Genomic DNA, 19,027 nt, shown 5'->3' with positions numbered 1-19,027 from the left:
GTGTGAAGAATTCAAAGTCTCTCGGTATGTATGAATGTTGCTGCAATGTAGCTTTAACCGATCCTAAGTGTTAAATATACATCGCATTAAGTAGGAGGACATGCGGCTATTCGCGAGATCTCGATTTTGATTTACGTGTTTCCTCGCGCTCTCTGTTGCTATATAACGAGCCCGAAGCGCTTTACGTGTATATGTAGCCTCAGCGACAGGTTCGTAATCGCCTCTTGCCTGCAACAACAACAACAACAAACCGGCACGCAGACACGTCACAACTCGAAAATAAGAGCTATTTTTCGCATTTCCAATGAAATAGCTTCATGAATCGAGCTTGAGCCTTCGGGCGTGAATACACGAGCGCTCTTAATTGACTGCAGCATTTGAGAAGCTAGGAAATCGCGTATAGCTCTGTGATATTCGCAACTTGCGCACAAATTCCGATAATACGCGTAAGCCGAGTTGAGCGTGTAAATAGATATTACTAAACACCTGTAAGCCTCCTGATCTGCAGATATCTAGGTGCTCTGAATTCGTATTTTTGCTTCTAATGCTCCGCAATCGCGTCGGCTATTATCGCTGTTAATAGCCGCCGTCGCCCCCGCTGTCGGGTGGTTGGCTTTATAGTTGTTGCACGCCAAAGAAGAGTCGAGAAAAAAGGCAATTCGACGTCTGCCATACGTATAGCGGCTTGGCACGTAATACTCGCCCGTATGGTCATTTACCTGCGAGTGACGACGACCCGACCAGCTTCAAGGACGACACTCTTCGTTCCTTTGTATCTCAGGGTGGGGAGGATAGCTACGATTATTCGCTCCTCATACGAGATGTTTTCTCGTGTGGATGCTACTTGAAACTGCATTCGCTGTATTGCTTATACGGGTATGCTAACGTCAAAATTAGTATTCATTGTCAAAATGAAAATCGATCGTTGCAGTTAAGGACCAGCCGTGGGGGCTGCAGCTTACTGCTTTAGCGTCTTTTCGAACATTGCATTATTCATGGAAAAATCAACACTTTGATACAAAACTTTATAATTGTTATGTTGTTGAAAACTTCAGTATGTTTGAACTAAAAGTCGATTTGCGTGTTGTCCAATATGTATTCGAAATTCAAATTGGACTCCTGCAACGAATTAATTTTTAGTAACCTATTTATGCTATCGCAATATTTTGTCAATGTGATTGAACCATATTGTTTGACAATTTTAGCTTGAACATATAAATGTTTTCTAAACTCCACTTTTTATACTTTCTCTGTGTTATACATTCAAACAAAAATAAAGTTTTAGTTTCTTCATCTTATATTTATATTTGTTATTATATTTTTATCGAAAAGTTTTCGCGACAATAAGTTTTGTTTGCACTGCAATCTTCTGCTTCAAATTTCAATCGATTGACAATTCTGTTTCTGAAATGATGCTGCTGCTTGTCTCTTACATCTGCGCAAAAAGGGTACGTGATTTTATGCTACGTATATTCGCCTGCCGACGCAAATCAATCAGATGCTGCAGAAAAAAACAGATTTACTCGTAGATTTCATTTTGTTCTATGTATGTTATGCATGTATGTACGTTTACAGGAGCTCCTATCGAGAAGAAACTGCTGCAGCAGTAACAGAAATCTTACATATACACGTACGACCCTTTCTTCTTCTTCTTATTCTTTTTGCAGATGCTTCATCCACTTCTCGATACGCCAAGATAAATCTTCGATTCTTCTACTTTCCCGCATGAATTGTACTTCTTTAGCTGTTTGTCCACCCACCCTGAATGAATAAAAGCGTTTCCATATATGTACGTACACACATATCTTGTATGTTCGTTTTTATTGTGGTCATGTGCTAAAAGTTTCTTCTTGCGGAAGAAAGTGACTAAAATAAAAAAATCGGATAGGAAAGAGAAGAAAAAAAACTTTTATCGACGATCGGACGATTGCAAGTGGCGGCTGCGCTCTTTTCTTTTACTTATATTTATTTATTATTTTCTTTCAATCTGAAACTCTCGTTCGTACGGAGTCTTATATTATTCTTTTATTCGCTTATTTTCTTATCTAAGGTAGCGATCAAACAATGTATAGCACTTAATGTGCAACACGATCTTTATGACTTTGAGTTTGATATAGTAGTGGAAAACGATCAAATCGAATTTCTATTATTTGTACAAAATTAGTATAATTAAAAATGAGAAATATTCAATTTTTATTGAGTCAAACTTGAAACCAAAACAGTCGAATATCAAATTGTTGCATTGCATCATGTGTGCGATACAAAATAAAGGAATAATCTATTTCAAAATATGTTGTTCTTGCAACTCATCCTTCATATTTTTTTATAAATTTATTGAAAATTCATAAATAATTAATAAAAGTTCAATAAAATCAAAAATAATTGAGCAACATTACTTGTTATCTTTTCTAAGCCGATTAATGATGAGTAATAATAGCAAAGCTCAAAGTCAATAGCAATTAATCTATATTTCATAGATATAAGCTATTTAAGGCTTCTCTCAGATATAATCGCATTAATACATACGCATTCGATAAAATATCCTCTGCCATAAATATTAGCAGACGAGGCACAGTTTACTGAGGAGAGCGAAGGGGCAAGGAGAGAAAAGACTAGGCTAGTTGCGAGCTTATGAAGGCTCATCGAAACATTTGTTTGTTCTTGTAAACGCTATAATCCGTTTAGCGAGCATTAAGCAATCGTGATCGAGCGCCAGCGTAAAAGGAAAAACGTGTAACATTTGAATTTCACGGATTAATATAATTTTATATCGATAGTAAAAAGAGGGAGCGAGGCAGTGCTCGTATAATATGCAAGCTCCGTAGTCAGCAGACGAAACTGCCCAAGTGCACTGCTTTTAGTTCAATTTATTAACGTAGAATTTTAAAAATACCTTGTTAGGATTGAATTCCTTCGACGGTTCGATATGATGACTACTGCATGCAGCCTAATATCTTCAAGTTTGAACGTAGTCCTTTCGATGCATTTATTAGTAAGTCTCACGGCCTATTATGAGATTCACTTTGACATTATGCTCAGATCCTTTTATACATAAAGAGAATAATACAAATATTAGTATTGTGTTGTTTTTTTGAAATAAGTTTGTTTTGATTGGTCGTTGGATTTGGGAAGATGACGCTCAATGCGTTGAGCGTGAATTTTTAAATTTCTGATAAGGTGATCGAGTGCAGGTAAGATTTGTACGCGTGCAGCGCACTGAAAAGTCCTGGTATTATTTGAAGCCTATGCATAATTATATCATTTGAAGAGTATAGGTGGTAATTGTTCGTAATATTACATCGATTAATCAGGCGCAGATGACCGAGGTTCGTATCTGTGTCATACTTGCAACTTACAGCACTCGAAGAAATGGAAAGTGCAAGCGATCCCTGAAAGAAAGTCCGTCGCGTGTTATTTTGTGAGTCGCTGCAAGCATCATTCGCTGTGACCTTCTTCCCAGCGTGAGAAGTTATAAATTGCCTCGGGCTATTTCTTATTATTTCGCGTCACATCACTCAAAAATGATGGTCCACAGGTGTGAAACTAAAAATCGCAATAACTAGGGCTCGCGTAACCTTTGCTTTTTGCTTTCGTTACTCACACGTAACAGCTGTAAAAAGCACACAAAAGTACGAGCATAATGAGTTTCAGCTGACCCTGCAATGATGCAAAGCCAAAGTCTGCAGAGGTCTCGCAGTAAAAATGAGTTGACGGGAGAGAGAATATAGAATCCAACAGAGAGGATGGACCCAAAAGATAAGGCGGCGTTAAAGAGGGTCAGTATAGACTCGCACACAATCGCTATTACCTTGCCCACGCGCGTATATAATACGCCTGATTGTGGTGGCTTAGACGCTTGCTCTTTGCGGGCATTCAGTACATGTGCGTTCGAGAGTCTGTGTAAGTGTGATACAGACAGCTATGCGAAGGAACTATGATCCATTAGTCGCGATCGGCCGGGTCCGTTATATGCAACAGAGCTCATAAAGTGCAAACTCGTTAGTCATATGCTTTTGTATCCTATATAAGTATCACTTGTGCTTCGCCCCATTCGATTGGCTTAGTTACTCGTTTGTATGTGTGAACCAGACGAGTTCACGGGTCAACGTATGCAATACTTTGGGCTCTTTACACATACGTATAAATTCACAGTCCTTTCTTACTCTCAAGAAAACATTTATAAATTACCCTTCCGCAATTTACCATCGAGGTGATTCTCGTGGCAATGACTCGAGTTTTCTTTGATCTCAAAAATTGTAAGTGGAATACATCATTGTTCTTTCTTATTATGCACCATACTGTAACCATCTTAGTGTTCTTGAATGTCTACTCAATAATATTCTACTACATAATGTGATACGCGCCTGATGTGCACATACGATCGAGTCTTATCGTTATGTTTACAGTTGCTTGAAATGATTAAAACGTTACAGATAAGCAATTTTACAAAAAATGCAAATAGCTATGATAAAAAATTGAAAAAAACTGTTATACCTCGCGTCTACCAATCATTAGAAACCTTTTTTCCTTTTTTTGTTATCGAAATCTGTATTTCTCTGTGAAAATGCTATATGCAATATTGAATTATTTATATGACCGATAATCATTCGTCTTTTCTGCACTAGGCTTTGAAATATAAGATTTTGGGGTAAAAAAAGCACGCGTACGAGTTGCACATAGCTTGAATGATAAACTAGGAGCATAGAGCTCATATCAGTGCAGAGTATTGTGTTACTCGTATACAAAGATATAAGAGTCCATCATTCGTGGCTGCGAGCTCATGCGAGCGCGAGAAGTGGGTCTCGGGGCTTCAAATTATAATGATCATCAGGCGCGCATATTGTCCCAAGTAACTCGCGCGCGAGCAATAATATCTCCGCGTGGCGTATAATAGTTCGACCTTTATGCCGTGACTTCTTCTCTGCGCGCATCTCGATGCCGTTATGCCCTAAAGTGCAATTCAAGAATCTTTCGTGGTTATTACGAGACTGCGCCCGTTTCGAGTGTCCTCGTGGCCAATGAGCAATTATGTACATGCATACCTACACCTCGCTGAAGTAGCTCCCTCACCTTCTACTTTGTTTTTCTTTCTGGTTAGCGTTGAGCATTTCAATTTCAAATTTTAACAGAAATAAAAGACTTTTTATGCAAGATAAAGAGAAGAGGGTAACGTTATCTTACATCATATCAGAAATAAATTGAATCCTCAATTGGAAAAAAAGCAAACTTAGCAAACTTTTTATCTTTTCGGAGAGAGAATTGAAAACGCTGTTTTTAAAATCTTTCATGAACAAAAATGAGGTGTGTGGAACATAATATTCAAAGCTATCCAGTGAGCTTATTCTTTTTCTATCTGGAATTCTTTCATATCTCGTCGTGCTAATAATGAAAATAAGGAAGCGCGTGCGTAGCGAGTGATGACTTGGCTGTTATTTCATTAGCCATAGTATCCTGGGAAAGATGCGAACGAGAGTTGTTACACGATGATCATACTAGTATTTTTAAGTGTGTAATTTTGCTCACACGAATGAATAGATGCATGGAAAAATGAAAACCTTTTCGTACATTCTCTGAGTAAATTGCTGATGTTATTTAAATTAACTATCATTCATTAATTGAGATATGATTAATTGAATTTTTCACTTGATTACTTTGATCAGTAAATAATTTTATTTTCTATAATGAGCCTATTTAAATATATGTAGAAGGTGTCAACATATTACTAGAGTATGAACTCCTTAAATTTGTGAAAAAACAATTTAAATGCTATAATCAATATCCCACAATCAATAATCCATTTTAAAATTCAGAAAGTTGAATGAGTGTTAACTTACAATTTAGAAGCTCCTGAATGTATTACTAGTATATGCAATGTTTTACTGTATATATTGAGTATACATGTGTCTATTTATTCAGTTTTCATCAAAGTAAATTAATAAGTCCACAAAGAATATTTGCTCAGACACTAAACCCTCGAATATTTATCTTTATAACATTAATTGTGTATGATTATACGATTTATTCCAGTGGATTAATTTATCGATAATAAAGAAAATTCCAACGATTACTTTGCTTTTTAACATAGTTCTTATCGTTTTAGTCATCATTTATGTTGCATTTATGCATAAGCCACTAAGCTACTAAGCTTAAGCTACTAAAACTACATTTCACATCATTGATCATTCTTAATCAATCACGTATGTAATGTTTGTTTCTATTTGATTTATGAATTTTTTATTTTTTGGAAAGGGTAACAGTAGTAAAAAATAAGGAAACATTGTTTCTCATTTGTCGGTACGCTCTGATATGCTCTATAAACGTGAATAAACGACGGTCAGATTTGAGCTACTTGCCTGATTGTTTCTCATCAGATCTGTCCACGCGTATTTTCCTTTCACTTTCGTCGGAATATGTACGGCAACGGACCAAGCTGTAGAAGTTGTTCAAAATTTTGGTACTTAATATCAGGGGGCGTAGCTCAGATGGTAGAGCGCTCGCTTAGCATGCGAGAGGTACCGGGATCGATACCCGGCGCCTCCAAATCTTTTGCTACTGTAAATCAAAGTTCTCGCTTTTGACAAGTTTTATTTATACGATATCTCTCTCGAATCTCGAATCCCTCAATAATTTAAGTTTTAAACTAAACTTTTAAAGGTTATTTGTTCTTATAATAAATACAGACAAGCCGCAGTACTGCCAAGCATCATTTAATATTCATACACTACTTTATAAATTATATTGGCTATGAACAAAAATGAAATTTTATTTCAGTTTGTACACTATAAATATACATTTAGTCCGATTTTTTAAATTTTACTTTGAGATTTTGAGAAAATATTGAATTTTAAATAAACAACGTAAATGTATTATTTGTTTCAGTTTGGAGACATTTCAAGAAGCTGCTATTCAGATGTTACGAGAGTTTCGCTCTCTACTTCACCATGTTCCTCTGCCTTTACCAATTTCACGACTTTTGCAACTATTAGCCCTGAATATGTTCGCTATCGACTCAACTCAACTTAAAGGTAAGATAGTAAACTTTGTTTTAAAAAAACCTGAAATTATCACTATTTTGCCTACAGAAATAGTTCTGTAAAATGCATCAAACGTGAAAGCGATTGTTATCCCAAGTTTTGTTAAAAAATATATTCACATAAGTAACGTACAGTATTTTATAGTGCCAGCATCCAAACATTTCAAATGAAAATTAATGTTTTACCACTGATTTAATTTTTGAGTTAATAGTACAAAACACTTATGAAAATTCAATCATAATTAAAAACCAACCTCTACCACTAGATGGCGAGTACCTTTATCTGAAAACCTGCAAGTGGCAAAGTACAAAATTTGTATAAGTCAAAGTTTGGCCTCGAAAAAATTTCATGTTCTTTGAGATTATTTTTTTTTGTGTCAGTTGTGAAACTTTTTTTGAATCTTAAAGCTCGATTTATAAATATACTTCTTAAAATTTTAACGCATTCTGATATTCTCGAGATAATGAAACGGATTCAAAAAATTATCAAGTCTAAGTCTACGATCACAATCAGTAAACTGTTGCATTAAAAAAATGCACTACTGATATAAAAAGCATCCTCGCAAGCAATTTGTATAAGTGCACTAGGCATTTAAAGTTGGGCTCAAATGAAATTTTATCATGCCACATGCCAATTAGCTAAGTCGCGCACTGAATGCAGCGGCGACAACTGTAGAGGAAGATTCTCCATAGCAGGATAGGCGCCTACGATGCTCATTGATTTATGCTTGGAACGTGTATGTGTTCGCAACCGTGCCAAGATAGTCGGTACTGATAGCGTCCCAACCCTTGATTATCACTCTCTTATCTAAAGATGTAACGTTTCCGTTGTCTGTAAGCATGCATCTTAGCATAGGTAAGATGAAAAAAGTTTTCGCTCACTTATTGTGTTGATTTCTTTTTCTCTATAAAAGTTTTTGCGCACTTAACTTTTCTCACGTTGAGCTTAAGTGCGTTAATGTCACTCATAAAAAAAATAGTTTCAGAATGTTTTTTAAGGTATTTTTATTATTAATTATAACTGTTCAACTTTTTGCTTTCAATGGTAAAAATTTATTTTGTAAAATCACAAAAATACGTTACCTACGGTGCTTTTTTGGTATCGATAAAGTTATGGAATTGAATCTAAACCTTCAAAATAAGTACACATAATCTGTGAATTTTGACTGTAAAAAACCCAATTAAAAGGAACACTTTCTATTTTACCAAAGTGTTTACTTGTACTTACAACATACTTTTCAAAGTCTTATTGAGTTTTAGATGATTCAATTATTTTAACTTTTTTATTATCAATAATTACTAAGAATTTAAAAACATTTTAAAAGTACTTATTATTTTCTATAAATTGCCCGCAAAGTCAGCTATTTACAATTCACGTAATGAAGCTTAGTGCTATAAATATCTGACTGTGTTATTTTTAACATCACGCAAGTATGCTTTTTGTATTAGTGCAAGATGTCATCGCTCCGTGAGAAACGAGTTTTTCCTGTCTCTCCCCTCTTACTTAATTCATTCAATCTTTACGCGCTTTGTGCATATTTCTGTAAACGAAATTTTCATTATGCATAATCTATTGCATTCTTCGTGATATTGCTCTAAGTACATTTATCTGCATTTGAAAAGTTCATATTTCGTGACGAAGTTGCATTTCTATTTATATGCACGTAACGTTTTCATTACTTCTCATTACCCCATTTAAAATGTAATATTCTATTAAATTATTGGAAATAAATGTTTGCATTTTGAATCTTTGTGCGTCTTTCATACGTGCACATCGAATTATTGATAGTAATATCTCGATATAGATTTTGTATCAAACTGTTATTGCACACATCGTTTATGGTACAGGTATATCATCATTTTTTCAAATTCATTTTGAATTGAATTCGACCTTCATTTTTTTGCATGGTTTTACAACACATCAATGTTTTCGCATAATTGGTGTAATAATGCGTTACATGATAGGTATTCGATCTGTTTTATAAATCATTCTTGTGCATTGGTGGTGGCTTTGGCAAGGACGTCAGGTGAATGAACCTGATCGTATCAATATAGCTCGAGCAAAATCCTTTTTTTAATGATGATTTTATTTTATATATTAGAAAAAGAAAAGATTATTATCCAAGAAATTTTTAAATATAATACAATGGCTATAGGACTCATTTAAAAAATAATTTATTTAAGTTTTTATAATACAAAGTGTGCTTAAGTCTCATTGAAGAAACGATTTTTTTGGTAAAATTAAAAAAAATTGGAATCATATTATTCAATAAATTATCGATTTTAATGATTCTAATTAATAAAGATGAATGTTTGTAATATTTTTCTAACAGTGAGATTATACAGCCCTAACCATCAACATTCATATCTCATGAAATGTATTTTTTTTCATTTTGTTAACAGATTTCCTTTTTTTAATTTGAATGTGATTTATATTCATATTTGCTCATATAAATTTTGAGCTTATTTAATAAGTAAGAAAAATCGCGTCAAATCTCGCACTCTATTACACAATAATTTTAGCTGAGCTACGATCGAAGCCGCATCGAGTGTTGACTGCTACGGACTGCAAAAATGCTGCATTTTACGTATATTTTTATGTGGCAAAAAGTGCTGATGCTGGCATGACGCGTTCTCTTTCTGCAGCGTGTACTTTGCTGCCATCCGTGAAATTTCCTCGCTCTGGAAGCTAATGATTACTACGCGAGGGCTCGAGTATAGTCGTCTACGTTTACGCCCTTTTCTCTCGGGCAGTCTTCGGGCCGAGGTGAATAAAAAATTACTCGCACTTCTGAGGCTTTTTGCGCAGCTGCTCATCGTTCGCGTGCACCACCGAGTCTCCAACGCTTCAGCTTTTCTATTTATCAGAGCAGCTCGCGCGCGTTTCACATGTGAATGACGGGTTGCAGTCGCATAGCGATGCCGAGAGTCTCTCTCTCTCTCTATAAGTGAGAGGCTGCTAATGCGCCGCTATGGTGCGCCGCTACTGCCACTATGCAGCTCTCTATATATACACGTACTGTCGTCCGTTCGGAGCAAAACAGAATCATGGATAGGATGGGAATCATGTCGGCGACCTCGACAAGGCCTCCTCAAGGTCGTACATTGAGCCTGACTTTGCTACTCTCGCTGCGTGCTGCGCTGCGCTGCTTGCCGCCTGCCTCGTATAATACCTATATACCGATGCAAGCTGTGGTGTTGCTACGTGTACCTTCGCAGTCCCAGCTTTAAGTACCCTATTTTACCATTTTTTTTCAATCTTCTTCTCCTTTCTTCCGCCGTTTAGCCATTATAAATCTATATTGTAAAGGTAATCTGAAAAAAGTACGATTAGTTTATTTTTTCTTTTATAAATTTTTATTTAACATATTTTTACTTCAACAAAAATTGAAATGGAGCCAAAAACAAAAAGCACCTCTAGATTTTCAACTTGTACTGACACTATCGTATTAGGTTTACAGAAACCAGTTCATGAATTTTATGGTTTTTAAAGCTTAAATTTATCGACATATCAAGCTTATTATCGTTTTGTTTGTAACTCAATAAATATTTTTTAAGACAGCTGTATTAAAAATTACATAAATTTTCTGATTCACAGAATTAAAAATTTTAACATTACATTAGAATTGAGATTGTGCACTCAGAAATGTATAAAAAATGTTGCACCTTTTAATCTGCAAAAAAATAAAAATTTAGTAATTACATTTGTGATTGTGCAGAATCAATAAAATAAAAATAAATTACGAGAGGACGCAGAAGAATTAACAACTTTCCATCTCATTGATATTACAAAAGCGTAAGCTAGTATGAAAAACATTATAAATCCTTATTGTATGAACCCGTTTACCGTCGACTTGAAAGCCCTTCATGAAACCAGTAAATGGCGCCTAGACATACCTTCTTCTAATTCTTTTTAATTCTCAAAATAAAATAAACGATTATTATTGTTTTGATCACGGCATTAATCCTTTCAAAGGTACAATTATTCTTAACGGAAAGTGAGATTTCGATTGAGGTAATTGCATAAAGAGCAAGTTTCAAGTCGTTGCCAGCTTCTTAGTTATTAAGAGGGTATGAACGTTTGACTTATTGAAATTTTATCGGGTAAGCAGAGCGATTCTTGGCATACATCAACACACATGCACACAATATACATGCACACACGTGTTCGCGCAAGGCTGTAAAATTTTACGATTAAATTGACTTGATAGCATAATTGAGCGACATTTTATTTGTCCGCTCAAACATGTTTTTTACCACAATAATTTTTGCGTACTGTTTATGGCTTACACACCAGACATGCAAGTTGTTCAAATCGATTTGCTTTGGAAAGATGATTCTATACCATCGTTTACTTTTTTCTCTTCTGACTATTATTTCAATTTTTATCTGGTCTTTACTTGCATTGTATAGTTTGATAGCAATATACTACAACTATACAATTTTCTCAGTTCTTGCTTAAGATAAGACTTTGAAAATATAACCTGCTGTGCTATGTGATTTTCTTAATTGGACAAAAACAAGGCCGACAAGACTATCGACTGTCAATTGAAAAGATGTACTTTTTATAAATTTGTCCAGTAGCTGCAGGCTAAGTATGTAGAAGCACTTCGCTTGTAGATATGTTCAATATCAATAATGGCCTAATTATTAAAAAAACATTTTGAATGTTTTCAAATATTTAAACATTCATTGGTTTGTTTCTGGCTATTTGTTAAAATTAAGTTACAAATAACAAATGAATGTAAAATGCCCTAAAAATGACAGTTTATTTGATTTTAAATTGTTAATTACTTTATAACCACTAGAGGGCGAGTACCTTTATCTTCATATCTGCAAGTGGCAAAGTCAAAATAATTGTATAAGTTACATCACTTTTTCGAAGGTTTTACTGCAAGTACCCTGTGGCTTCGGAATATCATCTTAAATATGCTCCCTACTCCGAGCATTAATACACTTTTCAAACTTAAGTACATAAACGGCAGAGACGTATTTATGAGCGTAGTGATTTCGATTCTTACGTTCGGCAACTAAGTAAAATGAATAAGAGATTGAAGACGTCGAAGCAAGTATAAATCGTAATGCTTTTAGAATGTACAGCGAGGGGGTAGGTTCGGCGTGTATACAACGACGAGCAATAAAGTGCTCTCGCTCGCATAGGAGTTATTGAAACCTTCTTGGCACGCTCCTCTTAGAACATCTATTCTGCGCACAACGGAGAGAGAGAGAGAGAGAGAGAGAGAGAAACAGATTATGCGAACGTGGAGGCACAACTGACAACCGGCAATGCCCCGCGTGTGTGCAGTAGCGAACCTCTATACAGCACGATGCAGCCGCGCGGCGGTGGAGGATACATGCAAGTGCACAAGAGATATAATTGTCGTTGTTCGATGGCTCGGCAAACAAGAGAAACGTTCGTACACTACGTCTCGAGCTCGCGCGCTTGTATATTCCAGCCTATTATGGGCGCGTAGGCGGCTTCCATCATTTACCGAGTGGGTGGAATTTTCGAACGAACCCATTCCGATGGTATTAATATCAGTCGCCGAGGCAAAGGCGGAACTTGAGCGATCCTTCACTTGTGCGTTCGCCTGTATACTCAGACACACACACATGCTCTGTGTAATCCTAATGCTTTTCCGACAGTTTCTTGCTGTTTCGCGTACATGCATATACGACCTCGTGCGCTTTCCATCGGTATGCGTGCATTCTTATCAGTTTCCATGGCAGGTATTTTTATGCCATTTTTTCATGACTTATATCGTCTCAAAAATTTTAATACAAAGCCCGACCTTTTGTTTGTTTTTTTCAGTACTCGATCAATTTATAACATTTTAATAAATAAATTTTCGCCTAGAATTTTAGAAAAATGATTCATCTAGGATAAGAAATTAGATTCTAAGTCCTTTTATTATAAAGCTGATGTTTTTACTTTCATTCAAAAGTAAATAATTGCATTTAAAAGAAATATGAATGAGTCATGAAATTTTCTTTAATTTTTTTTCAAAGAGATATGTAGTATTTTTAAGTTATTTCGCGATGTTAATCTAGCCAAAGAGAAACAAAAGGCAGAGAAAAGAAAAGAGGAGAGAAAAGAAAACAGCGCGGCTATACGCGAGTTGACTGATCTAGAGGAAAAGGTCGTAGGGTGGAATCCACAGTCGAGCTGTACGTCTTTTTTAGATTTAAGAGCAGCTCGGACTATCCGTAAGTCTCCGGGGATCCCTATATAAGACGTGGAGGCAATCCTCCGCATGTTTGCAACTATGAATATCTTTTAATGTAGAATTCGAGGATGAAAGGTACCGCGTGCGATGTCGCCCTCATAAAGTACTTGGAAGCTGATTTTCTTCCTCGTGCTTCTGCAGCCGTAGCAGCGACAACTATGCGACTCTATCCTCTCTTTCTCTCGGATACTTACAGTTCAGAGGCATGGCCATTTTCAATTGTACGCGCTGTCGCGCCTTAATCGTTGAAGAAAGAAATAAAAGCTGCATATCGAGACGAACGGGATAGACGTATGTATAACTAGCAGCAGTTGCAGCAGAAACAGCAGTCTCGAGTCACGGACAAAAAAGCACATAAGAAATTGTACACAGCAGGATAAGACAAAAAAATAAAAAAAAAAATAAGAGAGGAAAGCAGTAGAATGATATAAAACAGGTAAACAAGATGGATGGATGAAATATGATAATAGAGAATGAAAATCGGACAAATGTGAACAGTGCAACAGAAACAGAGGGCGTGGGAATGGAAGCAGAAAGATGCGTATTTATTTCAATACAATCGTCTGCCATCTATTTCTATGTACATTACATATGATGTACATGATGGTTGGTTCTTTGTCAACTCGAAGATACCACAACATTATTTTTAACTGACATGAAGCTTTCAGAAAAAACTCCTAATAGATTTAATTACTCATATCTCCTTACATGTAAATAAGTATAATATTCATAAACACATCAAATTTGATCTGTCATTTTTCTTCTAAATATTTTTCTAAAATTATGAGTTTTCAACAATGAAAAATCATAAATACTAAGGAGGTTTCCTCGCAAAGTATTCCGAATAATTATCCCCTTAGTTCAATGGTAATTTCCTTGATAACTAATAACAATTTTATAACACTTCATTACTTATTTTTCACTTACATATGATTTACTTGTGATTTATTAATATATAAATTACTTTTATGCTTTTACAGATACAGAAATAGAAAAAAGTTATCGATCTGAAGTACAAGAACGTGCTCTGATTATGTCCTTACAAATGTTCAGTCTCATATTGGAGCGGGGTATTAATTTGGTCAAAGCGCAATTTGAATCAAAGGAACGTCCAAGACTCATAGTTACAGACGATATGCAAATTTTGCTAGCTGCGATCAAAGTATGTATAATTTTATGAATTTTTTAAAATGAATTAAGTATTTTCATTGTCGGAGGAGAAAAATTTGATAAAATCACAAATTTGATGGATCGAAATCCGAGTGTTTGGCAAACAACTTTTCAATTTCACTTCAATTCCCAATATAAAATTGATAGACTGACTAAATTCTCATATTATAATCGATTAACTTTACATTTATTTTTGATGCAGGTTTGGTGTGATTGGTTGTTGTGTCACAGTTCAGTATGGAATCCACCCCCTTCGTGTTCAGATTATCGAGTTGGGTAAGTAAATTTATTTCAATCAACAATTTTAATATAGTATAGTTTTTGACACCTAGTAGAGTCATCAGTTTGATAATACAAACGAAAGGTTTCAAAGGTGTTCGAAAATTCTTTCGGTTGCTATAAGCGTGAGTTCTCGGCAAGCTAATCGCGCACTTATAATGGCATTTTATAGCTCTCGCGCGCGCGCATTAAATGCCCAACAATGCTCAACGCCTTCCGCGAACCGTTGCAACGCGAATGTACTCACTGGCGAAAAGTAGCAAGCATAACACTTAGTCCTATTGAACTTGTACGAGCGTGGCACATGCTTTTTCATTGAAAACCAGTTCTCTCTCTCTCTCTCTCTCTCTCTCTCGCGAGCGTGCTCGATTCGATGCACCACCGTGGATGAATTTCGAAGAGAGGGAGCGAATCAATATAATGAACTGTACAAGAGGATGGCCAACGATTCGTTGCTCGTCGGCGTCGTTGTCGTTCGAAACCTCGGTTAAGACGGTACGAGAGCATTGCAACGGAAGAAACAACCATCGGCGTACAGTCACCAGCTAGTCTTCTCTCGTCCAAGCAGTTGCTTCTTCTAAGCGACTTGATAGTGCCTTTTTGCATTCCGCACACGCTTGAACACGACAGATTATTAACTCTCTGCGCCTGGAGAGAGATAGAGAGCCTCTGGCACACTACATAGGTAGTGTACTGCGGAGTGTACCCCTCTTCTCTACATTGACTTGGCTCCGTCTCTCTTTTTCTATCTCGTGTTTACTACCGACGTTTTATTGGTCTTGTATCGTCAAGTACGGGGCGCACGCGATAGAGGGCTTTTACATGCAGTAGGCGCATTTTTATACCCCCTTGTGCGGACTGCATCAGTGGCAAATCAAACGAACGGATAATGCATCGATACTTTCAGTTTTTCACGTGAGAGGTAAAATCAACGGACTTTTGCAATGAACGAAAATTAATGAGAATAATGATGGTATTGATATTAAATAAAGGGAATATTGCCTACTAAATATTTAAACGAGCTTGAACAACTTTTACGGATATTTAAATGCAAATTAAAAAAGAAATTAGAAATTATTAGCTTTCCAAGTAGACTGGGAAAATATAAAGACCTTAATAAAAACGTGTTCACAAGTATGGTTATTTTTATCGTTGTCATTGAGGTTTCTTTGAATTCATGTTTAAGAGCTTGTTCACTTAACGTCAAAGACTGAAAGATAATATGTGTAATAACTTATTGAATTGTCCATCACCTTATAATAACATGTTTTAATAACAAAAAAATAGTCTAAAGCTAACTAAACGAGTTTTAAAACGTACAGACGACGTTATTATTTTCATTGAGCAGAAAACCTCATATTTTTTCGAGATAATTACGTATAGTAGCGATTTTTTAAATAAATTTGAACATTTTGAAATAAATGAAGATTTTTTAATGACATATAAGAAAGCCAAATTTACTCAAAGGTTGAAATGTGTTAAAGAAATATCAAAATAGTATATTACTGCCCTAGGCCGCGAAAAACAGAAAAGTCCCAGGGCACGTGTAATTAGTGGCCGAGGCGAAGCCGAGGCCGATAAACACGTGCCCTGGGGCTTTCTTTTTTCGCGGCTTAGGCCTGTATACTATTTTTCATACCTCGTGGCCCGAAAATAGCTCTTCCCGTTTTGCGCAGCGGCCGGGAAGTAGTCACTTTCGGGCCGCTGGTATGAAAAAAATGTATCATCATTGTTTGAGATAAAATTATGGAATAAGCATAATCACTATAGGAGAATCTTATCTTCAGCCAGTTAAAATGTCAGCAAGTAACATTTATAAGCAAATTGCTTGATAAATATGACAAAGAGAAGATTCTTTGCAAAGGAGAACGGGCCGTTACTTGCTCATCTCGACACCCAGAAATAAAAATTACCCTCGCAGTTCGTGTTTTGCCGAAGCGAAAGCGATTAAAGTAAGCTGTATACGTGCGCGGCAGCAGCAGCAGCAGCTCGAAATTGCCGCAGGTTGCGAAGAGGTTAAAGAAAATCAATAGAATAGGCAGGTTGCAAGGTGGCTGAATGATGGAAAATCAAATCTTTTCATGCATGCAAACGAGTTAAGCCTATACTCGAGAGCATCATCTCAATGATGAAATTTATATATTTGTTATAGTTTAACGACTTCCGTCATGTGCATGTCCTTATCTATACACGTCGATTGTACGGGCAAGCGCGTCGTTCTATTTGCTGAGCAAAGACCCCAAACGCTGCATTGAATGATTGTATCGCTGCCACTTTGAGCAAGTAATTAAGACTATTGCTTGCCACTTATTTTATTCTACGATGTCTAAAGGCATTTATGTTTCGCGCAGTCATCTCGCATAACTGGACAATCCAAGCACAATTTGTAGCAAGTCCCCCGTGTGAAAGTAAACGTACGTGCAGGTTCAAAAAGCAAGTCTATAATGCAAGTGCCATCGCGCGCGCGTACTTATTTTACTTGTCCTGTGACATTTCCATTCTCGGACGCTCGTTCGCACGATTCTTCGTCGCTCATGACCAGGTCAAAGACCAGTGTTCCACAAAACTCTACTCGGTAGGCTAGTCTTTATAGCCTCGCGTCCTTTGCCCGCGACCTCTTTGTCGACAAGTCAGTGTGGCGTTAGCTTCAATTGCGGCTCCTATTTATTAATTTTTCTCTCGTGCTTCATGGATCTGAGAAATTCACTGAGATCGGTATGGGGATATACATTGTTGAAGACAGGCTTTTAACTAATATTGATAGAATAGATTCTTGATTGATATATTTTGTTCACCAGTAAAAACACTAAGCATCACTGATTTAACATCATGTTTGCAGGCCTCCAGGAGAAGCATGGAGCCGTTTAGCGATGTTGGTCAATCTCTTTGAAAAATTGGACTATCCAAAGAATATAGTAATAGAAGCACCTGATGCTGAGAACCGTCTTGATGGTAAGTCAAGTTACTTTTTTGTTCTTTTATGATAGGTGTAAAATACGATCACTGTAATAATGTTACCAAATTTCATCAGTTTTATCCTATTATTTCATACATTTTAAAGAAAATACATATCAGACTTATGAATGTATGACAAATTTATTTTTTCGAAAAATATAAAATTCCTAGTTATCATTATTGAATAATTTCATTTATCTGTTTCTCTTTTCGTTGTTGAATATTGAAAAATGTTTTTGTAAATCAATACCGTTGTTGGTAATAAATGAAATGTAACTAAATTTATTTCTAATTAAAATAACTAATTGACATTTCACATTTTCATTATAGAAAATTAAAAATAAAGTGTACGTTTTTTTTCTTTGCTTATATAAATCAATTTTCATATAAAATACTTCAAATGAATATTATTTAAACTAAATTTAATTCAAGGCACATTAATTTAATTGTAAATATTTTTAACTGTGTACTTTTATAAATTTTAAAACGATCGATTCTGAATATTCATGAAGAATTTTCATACATTCTGGTAAGGGTTTTGACAAATGTTTTCTCTAAAAAAATCGAATAAATCTTATGGCCTGTTGAATTTCCAATTAAATAATACATTGTTCCATAATGTCTGTTGAGTGAAAAATTTCACTTGCACAGTGATGAGAAAAGAAGTACGACGATGCTATTATTTAGATCTACTAGACGTTTAAGACGCGCTCCGCGCGTATCAATTTTTTTATTTGTGTTTTGAGGTTAGCAACTTTCAGGCGCGGTTCGCGCGCGTACATCTTTCAGTCAGTTTCGAAAAAGTTGCTATTATGACCGTAGATGTCACTTTATTACGTTTCGACTCGAGTCAAAAGTCAGTCGACCAATCAGAGGCCGAATAGATTGGCTTCACTTTTAGGTCCATCTCTTTTTTATAAGTTAGAAAAAATAAGCGGTTTATCTATTTTTTACCCTATTCTTAATCTTGTCCGCTTGAATTCTCTTTACGAGTTAATAGTTCATATCCACTGCGCCTGAAAAAGTTTCACTTAAAAAATATTTGCAAGAGCATAGTATATGTGTATATTTTCCTTGCAAGATGATCGGCCATTGTAAAAAATACAGATGGTTGCAGCAATCACATGCATAGTAACCAATGAAAGATTGAGCGATAATCGATCATACCGATCTAGAAAGTGCGTTGACTCCTGCTATATACAGCAGCGTTATAGCCAGAGAATAATCGTGAGATTCACCATGTAGATCGGAAGTTTAAAAATTCTATTTTAATCATTTGTGGTATTTTCTCCGCAATATTAACAGCTATACCCAAGGGAAAAGACTTTTTGTCTTTACGTAGTGCTAAGTTATTGACTATTGT

General features: G+C 35.8%; 1 protein-coding gene and 1 non-coding gene across 4 annotated transcripts in view; both read left to right on the top strand.

Moving 5' to 3' along the window:
• The window catches only part of LOC106651127 (telomerase-binding protein EST1A), a 54,274-nt gene that overhangs the window by 9,492 nt on the left and 25,755 nt on the right, over positions 1 to 19,027 (top strand). For all 3 annotated transcript variants that reach the window (XM_014369505.2, XM_014369506.2, XM_014369504.2), the window contains 4 exons: positions 6,880 to 7,025; positions 14,241 to 14,422; positions 14,633 to 14,706; positions 17,549 to 17,661. In XM_014369505.2, the coding sequence (XP_014224991.1) occupies positions 6,880 to 7,025; positions 14,241 to 14,422; positions 14,633 to 14,706; positions 17,549 to 17,661 (515 nt within the window). The remainder of the gene's footprint in view (positions 1 to 6,879; positions 7,026 to 14,240; positions 14,423 to 14,632; positions 14,707 to 17,548; positions 17,662 to 19,027) is intronic.
• Trnaa-agc lies at positions 6,468 to 6,540 on the top strand. Its single transcript has one exon. It is a non-coding gene; the product is annotated as a tRNA-Ala (tRNA).

The sequence above is a fragment of the Trichogramma pretiosum genome, unplaced genomic scaffold, assembly GCF_000599845.2.
Source record: "Trichogramma pretiosum strain Unisexual culture from Peru unplaced genomic scaffold, Tpre_2.0 scaffold36, whole genome shotgun sequence".
Lineage (NCBI taxonomy): Eukaryota > Metazoa > Arthropoda > Insecta > Hymenoptera > Trichogrammatidae > Trichogramma > Trichogramma pretiosum.
This window is presented reverse-complemented; position numbering and strand designations above follow the sequence as displayed.